The sequence below is a fragment of the Bubalus kerabau genome, chromosome 10, assembly GCF_029407905.1.
Source record: "Bubalus kerabau isolate K-KA32 ecotype Philippines breed swamp buffalo chromosome 10, PCC_UOA_SB_1v2, whole genome shotgun sequence".
NCBI classification, from domain to species: Eukaryota; Metazoa; Chordata; class Mammalia; order Artiodactyla; family Bovidae; genus Bubalus; species Bubalus kerabau.
This window is the reverse complement of record NC_073633.1, coordinates 33,024,268-33,047,494: the sequence shown is the minus strand read 5'-3', so window position 1 is coordinate 33,047,494 and position 23,227 is coordinate 33,024,268. Positions and strand designations below refer to the sequence as shown.

The 23,227-nt window shown below is 36.2% G+C and overlaps 1 protein-coding gene across 5 annotated transcripts in view; it reads left to right on the top strand.

Moving 5' to 3' along the window:
- Positions 1-717: 717 nt before the first annotated feature.
- Positions 718-23,227, top strand: part of LOC129621152 (olfactory receptor 4F15-like) — a 40,184-nt gene continuing 17,674 nt past the window's right edge. For 3 of the 5 annotated variants that reach the window (XM_055537230.1, XM_055537229.1, XM_055537228.1), the window contains exon 1: positions 16,898-17,000. Coding sequence is in view for 3 of the 5 variants with exons in the window: in XM_055537229.1 (XP_055393204.1) it covers positions 16,920-17,000 (81 nt within the window). In the remaining 2 variants the exon portion in view is untranslated. Of the gene's footprint in view, positions 788-16,895; positions 17,001-23,227 lie in introns of those variants that run through there. The other 2 variants (XM_055537231.1, XM_055537232.1) reach the window with 2 other exon arrangements.

Here is a 23,227-nt window from a genome sequence, read left to right as displayed (position 1 = left end):
TTACAAAGAATAAATTAGAGCACCTCTCCAGACAGCTTTCTGTACCTTTTTGTACATGTTTTCATTCTGTGCCATATTTCAGGAGAGAAATTTGGAAGTACAAATCTCTCTATTTCCTGAGTAACTTCTCTTTAAATCCAAAGGTGCTTTTGTCTATATTTTCCTTTCTTGTTTAGACACTAAAGCCCAAACTAAATTTGAGGTACATGATTAAATGATACCAAAGATTTATGCAGGGGACATTTCTGATTCTGGCTCTTTGTTCTACTTGAACTGTGTAAACTCTAAGTAACTCTGAAATGGCAAGATGATCTTTAGTTTTTGAAATTTTTGCAAGGACTTTCTTTCCAACTTACTGATTATGTCTGTCTCCCTCTTATGTTCCTTAGTTAACCTCAGGGTCAACCTTGTGCATGAAGTTGATGGATGGAGGAAATTGTTCAGTGGTGTCTGAATTTTTGCTGCAGGGACTCACCAGTTCTTGGGAGATCCAGATTCTTCTTTTTCTCTTGTTCACAGTATTTTATATAGCGAGTATGTTGGGAAACCTTCTCATTGTGCTCACAATTCTCTCAGACCACCATTTACATTCCCCCATGTACTTTTTGTTAGCAAATCTCTCCTTCATTGACACAGGTGTTTCCAGCATTGCAACCCCAAAGATGATTTCTGACCTTTTCAGAAGACACAAAGTCATCTCCTTGAGAGGCTGCATCACCCAGATGTTCTTTATTCACACTGTTGGGGGTGCAGAGATGGTGCTGCTCACAGTCATGGCCTATGACCGGTACGTTGCCATCTGTAAGCCGCTCCACTACCCGACCATCATGAGCCTAAGAATGTGCACTTCTCTTCTGGCTGTTGCTTGGACCATTGGACTCATCCACTCTGTGGCCCAGCTAGCTTTTGTTGTCAACTTACCCTTTTGTGGCCCCAATGAAATGGATAGCTTTTACTGTGATTTTCCTCGGTTCATCAAGCTTGCATGTACAGACACGTATAGATTGGAGTTTCTGGTCACTGCCAACAGTGGTTTCATCTCCATGGGCACCTTCTTTACCCTGATTGTGTCTTACATCTTCATCCTGGTCATGGTTCGAAAACACTCTTCAGGTGGTTCATCCAAGGCCCTTTCTACCCTCTCAGCTCACATCACTGTGGTAGTTTTTTTCTTTGGCCCTTGCATTATTGTCTATGTGTGGCCATTCCCTACCTTACCCATAGATAAATTTTTAGCCATTTTTGATGCTCTTATTACTCCTTTTATGAATCCTATTATCTACACACTTAGAAATAAGGAGATGAAGATGGCAATGAGGAGACTGTTTGGTAAGGTTTTAAGTTTTAAGAAGAGTTTTTTCATGCACAATTCAAGAAATTCAGATTGAGCTTGACTATTCTTGGAAATTAAAAGACTATTCTTTTAATTACACTTTTCATATATATTTTCAATGTATTTAATGATGTTGTTTGGGCTTCCCTGGTGGCTCAGTGGTAAAGAATCTGGCTGTAAGCAGGAGATATGGGTATGATCCCTGGGCTGGGAAGATGTTTCATAAATCTTTCAGTGTATTTAAGATTTTCAGTATCCACTGTGAAATCTCTCCTCAGGGATTCTGTTCTGAGCTGGTCAGTTTTTCATAGGGACACTTACTTTAAGGAATCTGAAAATATTAGGGAGTAGTAAATTCAGCAGGCTTCTCCAGTAGCTCAGCAGTAAAGAATCTGCCTGCAATGAAGGAGATGCAGGTTCAATCCCTGAGTTGGGAATATCCGCTAGGAGGAGGGCATGGCAACCCACAGACAGAGGTGCCTGGTGGGCTACAATCCATAGGGTTGCAAAGAGTCGGACACGACTAAAGTGACTGAACACACATGCACAGTAAATTCAGCAGTGGAATATAACGTCCTTATTAGTTTTTATTATAGATGTTGGTAAAAGCTCATGTCTCATATAATGGGCACGTTTTCTATTAAAACAAAATGTTGGATACTCTTCTCTTAGGTAGCAATTCTCAAAGATGTGGCTCTTCTGGTATACATATGTACCGCTTTTCGAGCCCTTTGTGTTTCTCAGTGTCTATATACCCAGAAGAAAAAACAAAACAAAAAAAGAAAGCTGCCTATGTAGCTTTGAGAATTTGAGGCTTCTCAGATCTGAATTTTGCCATCCACACTCAGATTTAATTAATAATAAGGTTTTTTAATTTAGTTAGGATTGGAATATTAAATTTCAGATAACTCATAGAGTGACAACTCAGGAGGCATTAATATTATTAATTAATCAAATGTTTTGAGACCTGGTCATGTAAATTTCTACTCCTCAGTGTTTATGATTTTTCCTAAACAAGAGTCACTATTTTTATATGACAATGATAACTATGTGAGACTAAATGATTATAAATGGATTGAATATTTTGTAGATAAGAAGCAATACTGAATTAAAAAGGAAAAGATATCCATATTATAAGAATGAGGCTAATAACTAAATAAAACAAAGTATAGAAATTACAAAAGAAAATTTATTACAAAACTGTATAAATGAAGAAATAAAATCTATTATTAAATTGTATAATGAAGAAACGTATTAAACTTTTCATGTGTTAAAATGTTGCATGTAATTATTAAAAAATAAATATACCATTCAGAAATAGTATAAGTAAGTATTCAAAGAGTATCTCACTGTTCTTTTTTTTTTAAAGGAAAGCTTGTTTTTATTATTTAACTGGAGTATAGTTGATTTACAATATTATGTTAGTTTCAGATGTATAGCATAGTGATTTTTTCTGATTATATTCCATTATAAGTTATTATAAGATTGAGTATAATTCCCTGTGCTATACAGTAAATCCTCATTGCTTATTTATTCTTGTATAGTATTTTTTGTATCTCTTAATCCCATAATTCTAATTTATTCCTCCTCTCCTCCTTGGTAACCATAAATTTGTTTTCTATGTCTGTGAGTCTATTTCTGCTTTGTATACAGATTCACTTGTATTATTTTTAGACCATATATGAGTGATATCATGTTGTATTTGTCTCTCTCTGACATTCCACTAAGCATATTGTTTAAGTCCATTTATGTGCTGCAAATGTAATATTTCATTCTTTTTTGTGGTTGAGTTGTATGTCATTGTATATATATATATATATCCTTCCTCTTTGTTTTTCTATGGTGCTTTTTAATGTTCTGGAAGAAATCATCAAGAAGACTAGATTATGCAAAAAATTACATAAATAGAAATTCAATTAATCAGAAAATATACTGAATATTTTCTCTATCTAAATCCTGTGTCAGGAGCTGTAGAAAACTGTGTTGGAAGTATACAACTTAATTTTAGGAAGGGACAAAGGATTTCTGAGGCAAAAATCATTGCAAGTAAGTAAGGAGTGTGGTAGGGTGGGCAGACTGAACGAAAAGGTTTGAGTAGAGGGGATTCATGAACTTGTGAACATTATGGAATGGAGTTAGAAGTCATGCTGATTCATCTTCTGAGGGAAGTGCATGCCTTGGGAAGGAGAGAAGCTCCTGGAGAGCTCTGAAGGCTAAGGGTAGACTGATGCCACAGCATGACAGAGGATGGATACCTACTCTACCTTGTTGCCTAACCAGGGTCCACGAAGCCTGAAAAGATTTGACCCTGCCAACTTCATTGAGCCTTTTCCTTCTTCTTAGCCATTTTAGACTTTGTTGCTTGAGTATACCAAGCTCATGGTCTGAAACCTGTACACTGGCCCTTCACTTCACTTGTGGAGAGTTTTGCCTATGTAAATGTAGGGCTGGTTCCTTCTCATCATTCAGATATCAGCTTGAAGGCCAACACCAGAAAAACACTTCTTATCTAAGGAAGTTCTCTTTTGCCTTACTACTCTAGTTATTCTCTACCATATGCTCTGTTTAATATCTTCATGACTTTTTTTTAAAAATCTATTTGAGAGATTGCTTTGTTAGTTTTTTTTCTCCCATTGGAAAGAAAGGTCCATAAATCCGGAAGTAAGAATTTTTGTTATTTGTACCTAGCGTGCATGCATGCTAAGTCGCTTCAGTCATGTCCAACTCTGTGTGACCCTGTGAACTTTAGCCCACCAGGGTCTCCTGTCCATGGAATTCTCCAGGCAAGAATACTGGAGTGGGTTGTCCTGCCCTCCTCCATGGGATCTTTCCAACCCAGGGATCAAACCCATGTCTTTTAAGTGTCATGCATTGGCAGGAGGGTTGTTTACCACTAGCGCCAACTGGGAAGCCCTTTGTACCTAGAGGGATACCCATTTTATAGCACGAAGTCAGTAATATTTGCCTGACTTAGAGTAGGAAGTCAACAATTATTTGTGCAAAGAGCAATGGTAAATAAAAGCTGAGAAGGAGAAAAAACCAACTCTTTCCTTCTGAATCACAAGGAATGGAAAAGAATGGGAAAATCCGGCAGATTTACCACAAACATTTTGTGTTAACTTTTTCAGGATAACAAACTAGTGGAGTCTAAAGTACATTTATAGCTTAAATATAGAGAAGCACAAAGAAGAAAAGGAAAAAAGTCACCAAAAATAATCCCACTCAAACATAACAGTTAAAATTTTGTTATGTTTCTTTTGAGATATTTGTTTATGCATTTGGGCTTCCCACATGGTGCTAGTGGTAAAGAATCCACCTGCCAATGCAGCAGTCATGGGTTTGATCCTTGGGTCAGGAAGATCCCCTGGAGGAGGGCATGGCAGCCCACTCCAGTATTATTGAGTGGAGAATCCCACAGAGGAGCCTGACTGGCTACAGTCCATAGGGTCACAAAGAGTCTGACATGACTGAAGTGACTTAGCACGCATTTACAAATTATACAAAATAATATCACACTATTCCACAACTCATTTAACAATACAATATGTAAATCTTTTCATGTCAATGTATATACTTCTAGCTTGTAGTTCTTAGTCCCTATGTGGTAATTGAATGGGCAGAGTTATTTTGCTTTAGTCAAAACTTTATTGCTGACATTTATTTCCAATTATCAGTTACCAACAGTACTACTATGAAAGACTTTGATATATTTCATTCTATATATATAGCTTTGATTCCTTCCTCATGAAAACTTAATAGAAATGAAATCACTATGCTAAAATATATTTTTAAGTTTTCATTATATATTGCAAAATTGACCTCTAAAATGCTTGGGTCAATTTAAAATTCCTTCACCAGCAGTGAATTAGAAGACTAGTTGCTCCCACCTTTGCAAAAGATGGATGTATAATTAAGTTGAATCTTTATAAACCTAAAAACAAAATTGTTATTTACTGATCCAATTAAAATTTTCTTAATTTTTGTTATAAAATATTACATATTTATAAAACATGTAGCACATATTTAAGTTAGAAAGTACAATACCTGTGATCCCACCTATCATAGCACCTATCCCACCTATATCATTGCATCTATCCTCCTAACTTCTATTCCTTTACTCTGCTTCCCACGCAGATGTAATCAATATTCTGGGTGTTTTGGTTTATGCTTCTTTTGCCTTTTTGAAAAATAATTTTAATAAATAAGTATATATTTACAAACATTATGAAGTTTAATTTGGCTCATTTGTAAAGTTTATATGTATACTTAAAATATGCATAATGTATTAGAACTTACTCAAGAAAAACTATGAATATATATTTTTAAGGAATTTCTCTTTTTCATCTTTACAGTTTTACAATTTATTTGCATACTCAATGTTGAAAAGCTGAAAGCTTTTCCTCTAAGATCAGGAACCAGATGAGGATGCCTGCTTTGGTACTTTTATTCAACATAGTGTTAGAAGTCTTAGCCACAGTGATCAGACAAGAAAAAGAAAAGGCATTCAAATTAAAAGGTAAGAAATAAAAATGTCACTATTTGCAGATGATATGATACTAAATGTAGAAAAACCTAAAGACTCCACCAAAAAAGTATTAGAACTAATAAATGAATTCAGTAAAGTTGTAGGATACAAACACAATATACAGGAATTTGTTGTATTTTTATACACTAATCCAAAGAAATCAAGAAAGCAATTCTATTTACAATTGCATAAAAAAGAATAAAATACCTATGAATAAATTTAACCAAGGAGGTGAAAGACCTATAATCTGAAAACTAGAAGGTATTCATGAAAGAAACTGAAGATGACCCAAATAAGTGAAAAGAAATTATGTGTTCATGGATTGAAAGAATTAATATCATTAAAATGTTCATACCACCCAAGGAAATCTATAGATTCAGGGCACTCTCAATCTAAATATCCATGGCATTTTTCACAGAACTAGAATAAATAATCATTAAATTTTTATGATAGCTGTTCAGTCATGTCTGCCTCTGTGATCCCATGGACTGTAGCCTGCCAGGCTCCTCTGTCCATGGAATTCTCCAGGCAAGAATACTGGAATGGGTACCTATTGCCTTCTCCAAGGGATCTTCCTGACACAGAGATCGAACCCAGGTCTCCTTCATTTCAGGCAGATTCTTTACCATCTGAGCCACCAGGGAAGCCCTAAATTTGTATGGAACCATGAAATATCCTGAACAGCCAAAATAATTTTGAGAAATACACACAAAGCTAGAGGTATTGGAGGACTTCCCTGGTAGTCTAGTGGTAAAAAGTCCACCTGCCAATGCAAGGGACACAGGTTCCATCCCTGGTCTAGCGTTAGGATTAGAGTCCAGGAAGATTCCGTATTTCATGGGGGCAACTAAGCCCATGGGTCACAACTACGGAGCCTGCACGCTGCACTTACTAAAGCCAGTGTGCCTACAGCCCATACTCCACAACAGGAAAAGCCATCACAATGAGAAGTCCACGCACTGCAACTAGAGAGCAGTTCCTGCTCGCTGCAACTGAAGAAAGCCCATGCACGGCAATGAGGACCCAGCATAGCCAAAATAATAATAATGATAATAATAATAAAATAGAGGTATTCATACTCTCTGACCTCAAACTATACTACAATGCTACAGCTTCCCAGGTGGCTTAGTGGTAATGCATCTGCCTGCCAATGTAGGAGCCGCAGGAGACGTGAGTTCAATCCCTGGGTTGGGAAGATCCTCTGGAGGAGGGCGTGGCAGCCCACTCCAGTATTCTTACCTGGAGAATCTCATGGACAGAGGCACTTGGTGGGCTACAGTCCATGGGGTCACAAAGAGTTGGACAAGACTGAGCATGTACACACAGCCATAGTAATCAAAACAGCATGATACTGGCACAAAAACAGACACATAGATCAGTGGAACAGAATAGAAAGCCCAAACATGCAAATGCAGTCAACTAGCCTATGGCCAAAGGAGAAAAGAATATACAGTGGGAAATAGACAATGTTGGGAAAACGGGACAGCTACATGTAAAGAAATGAAACTATATCATTTTGTCACACCCAATATAAAAATAAACTCAAAATGAATTAAAAACTTAAAGATCAGCCCCGAAAACATGAAACACCTAGGAGAAAACATGACCCATGCTGTCTTCATATTTAGTTGCTCTTTAATTCAGTCTTAGTAATATTTTTTTGGATCTGTCTCCTCAAGCAAGGGCAACAAAAACAAAAGTAAACAATGGGATTACATCAAACTAAAAAAGAAAAAAAACCAAAAAGCTTTTGCACAAGGAAGGAAACCACCAATAAAATAGAAAAGCAAAAGCAATCTACTAAGTGGACAAGATGTTTGGAAATTATATCTGATAAAAGGTTAATATCCAAACTATATAAATAACTCACACAACTCAATACCAAAAAGATGGAAAAAATGAGCAGAGGACCTGAATAGGCATTTTTTCCCCCCAAAAAAGACATACAGATGGCCAATAGACACATGGAAAAGTGCTCAATATCACATCAGGAAAATGCAAATCAAAACCATAACTATGTAGAACCTCATACCAGTCAGAATGGCTTTCAGAAAAGACACAAGAAATAACAAGTATTGGTGAGGTTGTGGAGAAAAGGGAATCCTAGTACACCGTTGGTGGGAATGTAAATTGGTGCAGCCGCTATGGAAAACAGTATGGAAGTTCTCCAAAAATTAAAAATAAAAATAACACATGATTCAGCAATTCCACTCTTGGGTGTTTGTTGGAAGAAAATGAAATCACTCATCTTGAAAAGATATATGTACATCGATGTTTACTGCAGCATTATTTACAATATTGGAAGTATGGAAATAACCTGTGCCTATCCACAGGTGAATGTGTAAGGAAGATGTGGTATATATAACTTAGCCTTAAACTTTGCAACAACATGGATAAACCTGCAGAGTATTATGCTATATGAAATAAGTCACAGAAAGACAAATACTTTATGTTTTCACTTATACATGGACTCTAAGAAACAAAACAAGCAAATACTACAAAACAGAAATGGACTCACAGATACAGAGAACAAACTTGGTTACCAGAAGGGAAGGGAATGAAGGCTTGGGTGAAACACATGAAGAGGATTAAGAGGTGCAAACTTCCAGTTATAAAACAAATAAGTCACAGGAGTGTAAGGTACAGCACAAGGAATAGAGTCAAGAATATAACTTTGTGTGGTATATAATCTATAAACATATTGAATAACTATGGTGTATACCCGAATCTATTATAAAATGTTAACAATTAAAAAAGCCATCTAATTAAAAATAAAGAAATGAAAATTTTGAAGTAAAAAATTTAATGGTACAAAGAATTATATAGTAGTTTTATTATTTTTTAAATATTATTTTTATATAATATAGATGTACACCTTTCTGAGTCTCTTTGTTTCCATCTCCACCTCTATTGTGTAGATATATATATCAGATATTTACATATATGTCTGATATATATATATAAATAATAAGGCTGATATGTGCCAGCTTTATTGAAGTATAGTTGATATGTGAAAAACTGAACATACTTAATATCCTTGGATATATGTAAACATCCATGATACAATCACCACAATCAAACAGCCATGTTGCATAGCAGATCTCTAGAACTTATTCATCAAACATAACTGAAAAGTATTAAAACTAGAAAAAATCTCTTCTATAAACTTATAACTTGATAGCATTTGTCATATAAATGGAATCATGCAGTATCTGTCCTTCTGTGAATGGCTATTTCACTTAGTACCATGTCTTCCAGTTTAATTCTTATTGTTGGAAAAGGCAGGATTTCTTTTCAAGGCTGAATAATATTCCATTGAATGAAAATATTACACTTTCTTTTTCCATTCACCTGTCAGTGGACATGTGGATTGTTTGCATACCTTGGCTATTGTTAATAATGCTGTAAGAAACACGGGACAACAGGTATCTCTTTGAGATGCTGACATAGTAGCATACTGTTTTCCATAATGGGTGTACCAATTTATCTTACCACCAATGTCCAAGAGTTCCAGTTTCTCCACATCCTCACCAACACTTATTATCATTTTGATAATGGCCACCCTTCAATTCATTTAAGTCACTCAGTCGTGTCCGACTCTTTGCGACCCCACAGACTGCAGCACGCCAGGCCTCCCTGTCAATCACCAACTCCTGGAGTTTATTCAACCTCATGTTCACTGAATCGGTGATGCCATCCAACCATCTCATCCTCTGTCGTCTCCTTCACCTCCCACCTTCAATCTGGCCCAGCATTAGGGTCTTTTCAGATGAGTCAGTTCTTCTCATCAGGTGGTCAAATGATTGGAGTTTCAGCTTCAGCATTAGTCCTTCCAATGAATATTCAGGACTGATTTCCTTTAGGATGGACTGGTTGAATCTCCCTGCAGTCCAAGGGACTCTCAAGAGTCTTCTCCAGCACCACAGTTCAAAAGCATCAATTCTTCAGCACTCAGCTTTCTTTATTGTCCAACTCTCACATCCACACATGCCTACTGGAAAAACCATAGTCTTGACTATGGACCATTGTCGGCAAAGGAATGTCTCTGCTTTTCAATATGCTGTCTAGGTTTCTCATAGCTTTTCCTCCAAGGAGCAAACGTCTTTTAATTTAATGGCTGCAGTCACCATCTGCAGTAATTTTGGAGCCCCCCCCAAAAAAGTCTGTCACTGTTTCCACTGTTTCCCCATCTATTTGTCATGAGGTGATGGGACCAGATGCCAAGATCTTAGTTTTCTGAATGTTGAGCTTTAAGCCAACTTTTTCACTCTCCTTTTTCACTTTCATCAAGAGGCTCTTTAGCTCTTCTTCGCTTTCTGCCATAAGGGTGGTGTCATCTCCATATCTAAGGTTATTGATATTTCTCCCGGCAATCTTGATTCCAGCTTGTGCTTCTTCCAGCCCAGCGTTTCTCATGATGCACTCTGCATATAAGTTAAATAAGAAGTGTGACAATATACAGCCTTGATGTATTCCTTTTCCTTTTTGGAACCAGTCTGTTGTTCCATGTCCAGTTCTAACTGTTGCTTCCTGACCTGCATACAGATTTCCCAAGAGGTGGGTAAGGTGGTCTGGTATTTCCATCTCTTTAAGAACTTTCCACAGTTTGTTGTAATCCACAGAGTCAAAGGCTTTGGCATAGTCAATAAAACAGAAATAGATGTTTTTCTGGAACTCTTTTGCTTTTTCAATGATCCAACAGATGTTGACAATTTGATCTCTGGTTCCTCTGCCTTTCCTAAATCCAGTTTGAACACCTGGAAGTTCATGGTTCATGTACCACTGAAGCCTGTCTTGGAGAATTTTGAGCATTACTTCGCTAGCATTTGAGATGAGTGCAATTGTGTGGTAGTTTCAACATTCTTTGGCATTGCCTTTCTTTGGGACTGGAATTAAAACTGACCTTTTCCAGTCCTGTGGCCACTGCTGAGTTTTCCAAATTTGCTGGCATATTGAGTGCAGCACTTTCACACCATCATCTGTCAGGATTTGAAATAGCTCAACTGGAATTCCATCACCTCCACTAGCTTTGTTCATAGTGATGCTTCCTAAGGCCCCTTGACTTTGCATTCCAGGATGTCTGGCTCTAGGTGAGTGATCACACCATCATGATTATTTGGGTCGTGAAGATCTTTTTTGTATAGTTCTTCTGTGTATTCTTGCCACCTCTTCTTAATATCTCCTGCTTCTATTAGGTCCATACCCTTTCAGTCCTTTATCGAGCCCATCTTTGCATGGAATGTTCCCTTGGTATCTCTAATTTTCTTGAAGAGATCTCTACTCTTTCCCATTCTGTTGTTTTCCTCTATTTCTTTGTATTGATCACTGAGGAAGGCTTTCTTATCTCTTCTTGCTATTCTTTGGAACTCTGCATTCAGATGGGTTTATCTTTCCTTTTCTCCTTTGCCTTTCACTTCTCTTCTTTTCATAGCTATTTGTAAGGCTCCCTTAGACAACCATTTTGCCTTTTTGTGTTTCTTTTTCTTGGGGATGGTCTTGATCCTTACCTCCTGTACAATGTCATGAACCTCCGTCCATAGTTCTTCAGGCATGCTGTCTATGCTAAAGTGCATGAAATGATATCTCATTGTAGTTTTGCCTTGCATTCCTTTGATAACTAATAATGTTGAGCATCTCTTCACACACTTTTTAGCCATTTGTATGATCTTCAGAAATAAGAACAAAGTTGGAGACATCACACTCCTGACTTCAAATTATATTACAAATCTTCAGTAATGAAAACAGTATAGTACTGGCATAAAGACAAACATAGAGACAAATGGAACAAAATAGAGAGCCCAGAAAGTAACCCATGTGTATATGGTCAACTGATCTTTGACAAGAGTGTCAAGAATGCACTATGGGGAAAGCATAGTCTCTTTAACAAATGAAAAACTTAATATCCACATGGCAAAAAAATGGAAGGGAAAGATACTGGATCTCTAACTTACACCACACACAAAATTCAAACCAATGGATAGACTTAAATGTAAACCTAAATTATTAAACTTCTAGGAGAAAACTTAGGGGAAACACTTGGTTTTGGGAATGATTTCTTGGATGTAACACCAAAAACACAGAAACAAAAGAAAAAATAAACATAAAACTAAAAGGTTTCTACACAGCAAAGGAAGCAATCAACAGAGTGAAAAGGCAGCTTATAAAATGGGAGAAAATATTTGCAAACTATGTATCTGATAAGAGGTTAATTTCCAAAATACATAAGGAATTCAAACATGCAATAGTAAAAAACCAAATAATCCAATTAAAAAATTGGCAAAGGATTAAACAGACATTTTTATAAAGAAGACATGCAAATACATAATTTTGTTCTGCTCCCTGCAGTTAAGAAGAGGATTGTCTAGATATTAGTCTTTCCAAAGAACTAACTTCTGGCTTTGTTGGTCTTCTCTATTTTATATTTATTTTCAGAATTTTTAATTTTTGCTCTTATCTATTTTACTTTCTCTTAATGTATTTTATTTGTTTTCTAAATTCCTATGTTAGAAACTTAGATATTTAATGTTTTTGCTTTATTATTTTCTCATGTATGCATTTCTATTGAATTAGAGGTAGGATTTTACATCCTACAAGTTCAGTTTTAAGTATCTAAAAATTTATAAAAATTTTTCATTGAAATAAATTATTTAGAAGTTTTAAAATTTGATAATGTATTAGAATTAGAAAATCATTCTTTTATAAACTTATAAGTTGATATAACTTGTTGGTAGATTCAGGCCTACTTGACATTAATTCTATGAAATATGTTAAACTTACTTATATTCTCTTACTTGGTCAATTTTTGTAACTGCTCCATATGTGTTTGAAAAAAAAATCTGTGTTCTTTAATTGCTGAGTAAAAAGTCCTATATACTTCAAATAGATCATGCGTTTTAAAAAAAATTGAAGTATAGTTGACTTAAACAAAACTATTCCATGTTAGTTTCAGGTGTATAGCCAAGTGATTCAGCACACATATATATGCATATTCCAGAAAAACATTTACTTCTGCTTCATTGACTATATTAAAGCCTTTGACTGTGTGGAACACAACAAACTGGAAAATTCTTAAAGAGATGGGAATACCAGACCACCTTACCTGCCTCCTGTGAAACCTGTATGCAGGTCAAGAAGCAACATTTAGAACTGAATGGAAAAACAGACTTGTTCCAAATTGGTAAAGGAGTAAGTCAAGACTGTATGTTGTCACCCTGGTTATTTAACTTATATGCAGAGTACATCATGTGAAATTCTGGATTAGATGAAGCACAAGCTGTAAAGATTGCCGGAAGAAATACCAATAACTTCAGATATGCAGGTGACACCATCCTTACGGCAGGAAGTGAAGAGGAACTAAAGAGACTCTTGAGGAAGGTGAAAGAGAAGAGTGAAAACGTTGGCTTAAATTAACTCAACATTCAAAAAATGAAGATCATGGCATCTGGTCCCATCACTTCATGGCAAATAGATGGGGAAACAATGTAAACAGTGACAGACTTTATTTTTGGGGGGCTCCAAAATCACTGCAGATGATGACTGCATCCATGAAATTAAAAGACACTTCCTCCTTGGAAGAAAAGTTATGACCAACCTAGACAGCATATTAAAAAGCGGAGACATTCCTTTGCTGACAAAGGTCTGTCTTGTCAAAGCTATAATTTTTCCAATAGTCATGTATGGATGTGAGAGTTGGACTATGAAGAAGGCTAAGCACCAAAGAACTTATGCTTTTGAACTGTGGTGTTGAAGAGGACTCTTGAGAATCCCTTGAACTGCAAGGAGATCCAACCAGTCAATCCTAAAGGAAATCAGTCCTGAATATTCATTGGAAAGACTGATGCTGAAACTGAAGCTCCAATCCTTTGGCCACCTGATGCGAAGAAGTGACTCATTTGAAAAGACCCTGATGCTGGGAAAGATTGAAGGCAGGAGGAGAAGGGGCTGACAGAGGATGAAATGGTTGGATGGCATCACTGACTCTATACACATAAGTTTGAGTAAGTTCCAGGAGTTGGTGTTGGACAGGTGCTGCAGTCTATGGGGTTGCAAAGAGTTGGACATGACTGAGTGACTGAACAACAACATATATCTATATTTAACAAAATTCTATTACACTATAGTTTATTATAAGATATTGAATCTATTTCTCTGAGCTATACTATAAATACTTGTTGCATATCTATTTCAATGTGGTAGTGTGTACCTGCTAATTCCCTACTCCTACTTTATCTCTCCCCTTTCCTCTTTGCTAAGTAAGTTTGTTTTCTATGTATGAATCTTTTTTGGAAATAAATTCATTTTTACTATTTTTCTAAATTCCACATGTAAGTGATATCATATAATATTTGTCTTTCTCCATGTGACTTATTTCACTTTACCATAATAATCCCTCATGCTCATGCTCAGTTGTTTCCATCATGTCTGACTCTGCGACCCTATGGACAGTAGTCTATCAGGCTCTTCTGTCCATGGGATTTTCCAGGCAAGAACACTGGAGTGGGCTGCCATGCCCTCCTCCAGGGGATCTCCTGACCCAGGGATTGAACTCGAGTTCCCTGCACTTCCTGCATTGCGGGTGGATTCTTTACAGCTGAGACACTGGGGAAGCCCATAATAATCTCTAGGTCCATCCAAGTTGCTGAAAATGGCATTATTTCATTCTTTCTCTATGGCTGAGTAATATTCTGTTATATATATATCTCTCACCTTTTCTTTATATACATATATATATATACACACACAAATTACCTTTTCTTTATCCATTCATTTGTTGATGGACACAGCATGATTGTTCAAATCCATAGCATTGCTATTTTTTTTTGTTGATTTGATTTGTAGTTGGTGTGTAAGATATGTATTGATGTTTTCTACTGTGTTTGAAAGAATGTTGTGTTTAATCAATTTTTGCTTTATTTATTTTGAAACTATGATATTAGTTTTATACAACTTTAGAATATTCTTGGTGAATTGAAGCTTTTATTATGCAGTAGCACTTTCTGCTCCTAATAATGCCTTTGAACATATATTGTCTGATATAGATATAACCGTGCTAGTAGGTTTTTTTTTATATTTAATTATTTCCCATTAAATTTCTCTATCTGCATGTTTTTAGGTATGTGTCTTATAAATATCACATAGAGGCATTTTAAAGATCTGTTTTGATATTCTCTACAAATACACAAAGCTGACAATATCTTTAGTTCACTGAATTCTTATAACAGCTGGTCATAGTAACGGTTATGTTTATGAGGCATGAACCATTTGGATATATTGATTATTTATAAAAATTATTTTAAGGTACATCAGAAAAAACTAGTTGAGCATATTTTTAAAATGAATATTTATTAAATATTGACTATATGTTTTGCATTGCATACCGCTGCTTGCCAGCATTTACTGATCAGGCGATGGGTATGGTGGAAGTATGGCAGTAATCAATTATAATTCTTTCTGAGAGTTAATATGAAGCAATAGTACCTGAGGGCTTCCCAGGTGGTGCTAGTGGTAAAGAACCCACCTGCCAGTGCAGGTAGATTTAAGAGATGCGGATTTGATCCCTGGATTGGGAAGATCCCCTGGAGGAGGGCATGGCAACCCACTCCAGTATTCCTGCCTGGAGAATCCTATGGACAAAGGATTATAGTCCATGGGGTCGCAAAGAGTCGGACATGACTGAAGAGATTTAGCATACACAATATTACCTGAAGAAGGATGGTGGGAATTGAAGCAAAGGAAAATATTATAGAATAATAAGATAAAACTATATAAGAACCTCTTTTAGAAGATGTGGTCAAGGAAGCCTACCTATTTGGAAAGGGTGTATCTATTTTCAAAACTTTCTGCATAACAATTCCTCTTATACTTTAGTAATTAACAGTTTAGAACTTGACAACACTCTCATGGAAAAATGTCTGTAGTCTAGGATCCTAGATTTTTAGTCTCATGGGACTGAAAGGCATGTAGAGAGCCAAAACTGATGAAGTAAAGTTATGTTCTGTGATTTCTCATTTGCAGTTACTTCCTAGTTTTCATTGAAGAGTGTTTTTGCCATAAAACATCTAGATAGTAGAGTAATACTCTTTCCATTTCCTGCTGAATCTCAGGCATTCTAAAGTGTTGGGTTTCTTTATACTTATTGTATTGTCTTCTTTTAAAGCAAAAATATTTCTGCACATCTATCTAAGCCATCATTAAATTGGGTACTAAGAATCTACTTTTTTTCTCTGTTCTTTTGTTCTTTTTATTCCTCAGGTGAAAATCAGGATGGACTCTGAGGCATAATTCCCAGGAAAATCCAATCAATGAAGGGCTGGCTATTCCCAAGATTCCCACCAACACTTGGCCACCACATGCTAATTAGAATTATTTTTTTACTTGAGAAAAACAATATTAAGCTCTTTGTTTCAGAAAGGTTTACAATCTCAGTCAGAGTGAAACTGTCCTTTCCTGAATCTAGAAAAATCCTACTATTTCAAGCACTATCATGCAAAGTATATGTAAAGCAGTTGTTTTACTATTTAGCAAGTCCAAAATTAATCTGACTTATCTTTGAGTCTCTCTCCAGTGATTTCTCTGTAATCCCCCCTACTTCTTTTAACTTAATCTATGGTTTTATTGTTATTTGATGTATTTGTTACATATGTATTCTGGGCAATGCATGAAAAGGAGCATCAAGATGAATAAAAGTATGACTCTTGTTTAGGGTTTTGGGGAAGACTTTGGGGCAAGGCATGGAAAGGAGTTTCAAAATGAATAACTCTTTGACTTTTGCTAAGGGCTTGGGGGAGATGACACTAAACTGGATGATGAATGAAGGGTGGGATTTTGACTAGAAGAGGGTGTTCTTGGGAGGAGGAAAAGCGTGATTTTTCATCTTTTCTATGTTTTATTCCTTTTTATTCCCCAATTCTGTATTTCCTTTTAGTTTTTCATGGTAGATAAATTCCTAAGTGATGTTTTCAGTTTCTGTGTTTTATAAAGTCTCAATTTCTGTTATTTGGTACCCAGAATTCATCACATTAACTCTTACTTTTCTCTCTTAGAAATTATGGCTAATATATAATGGAAGTTTCTATCGTCTCATACAATTTGGAGGGACTTGATCTACCATTTGAGGAAAATAGGTTCTTTGGTCTAACTCAGGTAAGAGAGAGTTCTGGTTCTTTGCAAATAGGATTAGTAACATTTTCATCACCAGATATGAGTAATTTCCAGAGTTCAAAGAAAATTCATTTGTGTTGTTCTTGATGTCTTAAACTAAAAATCTCATGTGAAAACCTCACCAGAGGAAACTAAGGTTAGGTATAGACAATATAGCATAAGTTGGGTGTCAAGTTAATGTCTCTTTCTGCTGTGCAAGCAGGGCAAGTTACAAGTGGGAGAGTTGTGGGACTTCTCCTATGGTCCTTCTCCTATGGATTTCTCTTATGGTCCAGTCACTTGTGCTTCCACTGCAAGCGACTTGGGTTTGATCCCTGGTCAAGGAGCTAAGATCCCACATGCTGTGTAGTCCCCTGCCCCCCAAAAGTGGTAGAATTGTAGCGGCTTGGAATACCCAGGAAGCATGTCACAATTAGGGATGTGCCTAACTGAAATAAAAATTTTACGAGAGTAGAGTTGAGTTTTATATAAAACTAGGTGACTACATTGATTTCCTCTAGCCTTTCACACAGAAATGACTCAACATGTGAACGGTTTAATTGAAAAAGCTCTGGAAGGGATGCTTTGGAGGCCAGGAACTTGGGAGAGACTAGATCTTGGTGAGGTTGTCATAGTGGAGGTCTTGGACAGCCAGGGACTGTCTGAGAGAAGTAGATAATGAGCAGGAGCAGAAGGCAGTATGACAAGAGATGGTAGAGGAGCTGGAGATGAGGTGGCAGACACCAAAGACCCTCTGCCTGTCAAGTCTTTGCAGGCAGCCCATTTGCCTGTCAAGTACCTTGGAAGTAAAAGCTACTTCCTCACACCCTCAAAGTTACTTTGTCTTTAGGTTGTCAGTGACTTATGGAATAGTAGAGTGAAAAACCCTGGGCTCTGGAGTCAACTTTGTTTTTTAAATTAGTAATTTTTCTTTAAAGAGAAAAACATGTGCAAAATAGAAAATTTATCACCCATAGTCCCCTCCTAGAAAACAACTATGAAAATTTTGACATTTCTTCAAGTACTTTTTAATCCACTTGCATTTTTAAAACAATGGCAAGAATTGGGTTTGAATTGGACACTTAGCTGTGCAAAATTAGGCAATTTAATCTCTTTCAGTCCTTACAAAACATGGATCATATTCCTCCTTTCTATGCTCTATCCTGCTATTGTGCAACAAAGGATATGAAAGATTTTTTAGAGGTTGAAAACTTTTAGAAAGAGGAAATTAATGTCATAAATTTTGGTATTTGCCTCCTGTAGGAAATTATTAATGAAACATGATTAAAAAACAACATTTATAGTAGGTTACAACTTAAAGAAATTATCCCAGTTGAAATTATGTGATAGTAGGAACATTCTTAATTCAGAAGAGTTTATAACTTATATGGTTAACCATGAGGAATAATGATATTCTTATAATTGTATTTTATTTTTAGAGTGTATAGCACAGCTATAAAATATAATATACACTATATTAATGTTTTCTAAAGTCAATATGAGGTCAGAATAAATAGAAATGTCATGCAAGTTTCAGGAAATAATTGTATTATATTTATGATTAGATACAATCTTATTAACATTTTAAACCAAGATTCATTAGCATGTTAAGGAAATAGAAATGATGTGTAGATAGTTAAGAAGACCAGACAACTATTAACATGTTGAAAAGAGTTAAGAAAGGAGATGTCATTAGTAATAAAAAGTGTTTATTCTGGATATCATATGACTAAGGAGAGTCATAAGATTAAGAAGAAGTTAAAGAAATTATGTAGTCAAGTCACTGACCAAAGATTTAGTTGATGACTCCTTTAGCATTTTTCACATAGATCATTAGCTTGTCAGTCATAATAATTTCTATTTCTCCTGAGAAGTCAGCAGAAGTGAACAATATTAATCATCCTAAGTAAATTATGTCTGAGGGTTTGGAGAGGATTGAGAAAGCCATTCATGAAGCCCTCAAAAGGATGCCCCAAACAGGTTTTAGAATTTACACATTTGCATATAATTACAGTTCTGTTATGCATTGTGTATGTAGCCTTGATCTTCCCTTTGGCCTCTAGGTTACAATGATTCAAGTCCTCCCTGACGTTAATAACTCTAGTTATAATTTTTTCAGGTATGCCCACATAAGAATGCATAGGGAATGGGGAAATTAGATAAGATGGCATTGCTAAACTAATACCTGGAAGCGGATCAGAATAAAGTTATACTAGCATCAGAGACTCTAATATCTAAGCCTTTGGATCACTTACCTTTCATTTATGAATATTTTTGTATGTCCCATGAGCAGAAATGTCTCTGGCTAATTTTATGGGAATAACCTTTGATGCTTTTCTTCAAATATAGGCCAGTTAGACAAAAAAATTAGTTTATTTCTCCCCTCATGGAGTAAGAATTCAAACCTCCAATAATGTCTGTACTACTCCTTCTTCATTACCTTCAGTTGTTTGTTCTTCCTCCAAATATTCCTACTTTGTCTATATTTTTAACTTAAAAAAACTGAAGTACAATTGAAATATGATATTATATTAGTTTCAGGTTCACAACACAATGGAACCTAAATCTGTAAGGATTAATTCCTTCCCTATGTTAATGACTCTAGTTAGAATTCTCATTTGAGAAGCTATAGCCTTCAGGTCCAGCCTGTAGAATAGACATTATCAATAGGGAGAGAGATGACAAAGTCTTTGCACAATTCACTAGTGACAATATTTTTCAGAAAGTAGGAAATGGTGAACAGGATAAGATGATGCATAGATATCAGAAGATTCAGCTATTCTGAGATATTTGGTGATCTTCATGAGACCAGTTTAAAGAAGGTGGTGGGGACAGCTGTCAGACTGCAAAGAGTTAAGGAGAAGGTAATTGATGGGCTTCCCTGGTGGCTCAGATGGTAAAGAGTCTGCCTGCAATGCTGGAGACCTGGGTTCAATCCTTAGGTCAGGAAGATCCCCTGGAGAAGGAAATTGCAACCCACTCCAGTATTCTTGCCTGGAAAATTCCATGGATGGAGGCTCCTGGCGGGCTACAGTGCATGGGGTCACAAAGATTCAGACATGACTGAGCAACTAACTTTACTTTATAATGAGGAATATTAAAGAGGAATAAATATTTCTTGAAAGTAAGAGCAGAGAGGAGATCATCCTGGAAAGATGGCATGGAGCCAAATTATAGGAGCACATTCTATGTTAGGAGTTTGTATTTCTACAGGCAATGAGAATCACTGGACACTTTCTGGTGGTAGTAGTTATATCATCAAAGTGCTGCTTAGGAAGAGTAAGCTGATGGCCATATGCAAGTTAGATGTGCAGACACTGGCTGTCCTGTATTGTAGAATTTCAGTAATAATTAGTGAAAGGCAATGAAGATTTGAGAAGAGCAGAGTGGATGAGATGCCTGCAGTATTGTAATAGATCTGGAGGAAAAACTGCATTGGGAAGTAGAGAGATGATTATTAATTATTAATTTATTAATAAAATTAACAAAATTATTATTTTTTTTGTCAGTTCAGTTCAGTCACTCAGTCGTGTCTGACTCTTTGCAACCCCATGAATTGCAGCAAGCCAGGCCTCCCTGTCCACCACCAACTCTCGGAGTTCACCCAAACTCATGTCCATCAAGTCGGTGATGCCATCCAGCCATCTCATCCTCTGTCGTCCCCTTCTCCTCCTGCCCCCAATCCTTCCCAGCCAGAGATCATTCTGTCGTTTTTGAGATTGCATCCAACTACTGCATTTCAGACTCTTTTGTTGACCATGATGGCTACTGCATTTCTTCTAAGGGATTCCTGCCCACAGTAGTAGATATAAAGGCCATCTGAGTTAAATTCACCCATTCCAGTCCATTTTAGTTCGCTGATTCCTAGAATGTCGACGTTCACTCTTGCCATCTCCTGTTTGACTACTTCCAATTTGCCTTGATTCATGGACCTAACATTCCACGTTCCTATGCAATATTGCTCTTTACAGCATTGGACCTTGCTTCTATCACCAGTCACACCCACAACTGGGTATTGTTTTTGCTTTGGCTCCATCCCTTCATTCTTTCTGGAGTTATTTCTCCACTGATCTCCAGTAGCATATTGGGCATCTACCGACCTGGGGAGTTCCTCTCTCAGTATCCTATCATTTTGCCTTTTCATACTGTTCATGGGGTTCTCAAGGCAAGAATACTGAAGTGGTTTGAGATTCCCTTCTCCAATGGACCACATTTTGTCAGAACTCTCCACCATGACCTGACCATCTTGGGTGGCCCCACATGGCATGGCTTAGTTTTATTGAGTTAGACAAGGCTGTGTAGTCATGTGAAATTTCACTAATATATAAACGTGTAGGTGATAGTGTTTGGTGGGCTATGGAAAATATGACTATGAAGTTTAGAATAGAATTAGGAGATGAATAACTAACTCCTAGGATTCAACTAGCATTTACATGCTGGGGAAATCCTTAACCTTTCCATATATATTGTCTTTCACACAACGGTCAGGCTTTTGGGGAAGGTATAATTAGAATATATGAAAGCCCATTAGGTGAAGAGAGAAACAACAAAATCTTAAAAAATGTTATGTATTTATATAGCAAATAAGTGATGAAAAACCAGAGAAAGACGAAAGAAGGATTTTGAGAAATAGGCCTACCAGGAGAGTTTAGTGCCACTAAGGATATTTATAATAATATCATATGGCTAACAATTATTGGGTTCTTGGTATGAATCAAATACTGTTCTAAATTCTTCTCCTATAGCAATTTTTGAGGCCAGACTATTTTCATTCCAATTTAATGATGAATAAATGTAGATATAATAAGATTAAATCATTTGTCCAAGGTCAGCGTAAGTGGTACAGCAGGTGGTCAAGTTTAAACCCAGCAATCTTGTGTGTGATTTTTCATTTTTAACAAATATTTTACATCTCTCTCTCCAGAACATTAAAAATAAGAAGGAAAATGAATAACTGAATAAACTACATAATACTCAAATTTGTATATTTGGAAAGATTAACAGGGTTGGATTATCTTTTAAATTCTAGTTCATTGCTATTTTCTATAGAAAATTTCACTTATCTTTAAAATCAATTTTCATTGTGGAAGAAAATGTTTGAGATGAGATTAATTCTAAGTTTGGAGTCCTAAAAAGTCAAACTCTCAAAGCAATAAATCACAAAGCAATAAATAAGAATATAGCTATTGAGAGTTATAGTTTATTTCAAATTTCAATACCATGTTATTTATCTATTTCATAGATTTTTAAGCACTTTTCTATTGTCAAGTTATTATTCCAAAAACACTTAACAAGGACGTTACCTGTGCATTAGGTGAAATTTACATCTCTGATTGACTGGAAGACACTGAATATTGGAAATGAAAGGTATAGATGATTTCTGAAGGTTCAATTCAAATATTATAATCTATGTGTATAAAGCCCATATTAAATACATGTGATGTTAAGCTGTGTTGAGTATAGAGCTTCTGGAAGAATCAGATGTTAATTTCAATAAAAAATAATAACATCAGGTAAAAGGATTCATAAGTAATATAAATAAGACCCTTTGGAGTTGACCAATTCAGATGGACTTAGAAGGTGATTATTCTTGAAATCCAGATTTGAGGCTGGAAGTTTAAAGGAATGGATATCTTAAAAAAAAAAAGTTTATATATTTATTTATTTTTGGCTGTGCTGGGTTTTCTTTGCCGCATGGACTGTGGTCTACTCGTCAGCGACTGGGAGCTACTCTCCAGTTGCGGTGCACGAACTTCTCATTGCTGTGCCTTCTCTCGTTGCCGAACACGGCTCTAGGGCATGTGGTCTTCCAGGCTCTAGAGCACAGGCTCAGTAGTTGTGGCTCACAGGCTTAGTTGCCCCTGGCAAAGTGGAATCTTCCTGGATCAGGTATCTAACCCGTGTCTCCTGCACTGGCAGGCTGATTCTTTACCACTGAGCCACCAAGAAAGCCCAGGAGTGGATATTTTAAAGTGCATAAGATAAAGTTAATGAAATGGAAATGATGATGGGAAATGAAACAGGGAGGATGGATTTAGGAGGCATAATATGTAAAACAAATAGAAGTTCCAGAGGATAAAAAGGAACTGATATAATTTAAATGGGGAGAGGAATGAGAAGATGGGTGTGAAAAGTATTTAAAAGGTCTCAGCTTGTTTGGTGTTGGGAAGAAGTGGAAGAAATTAAAATATACTAATAGGAAAAGAAATTAATTTTAAAAAATTAATTTA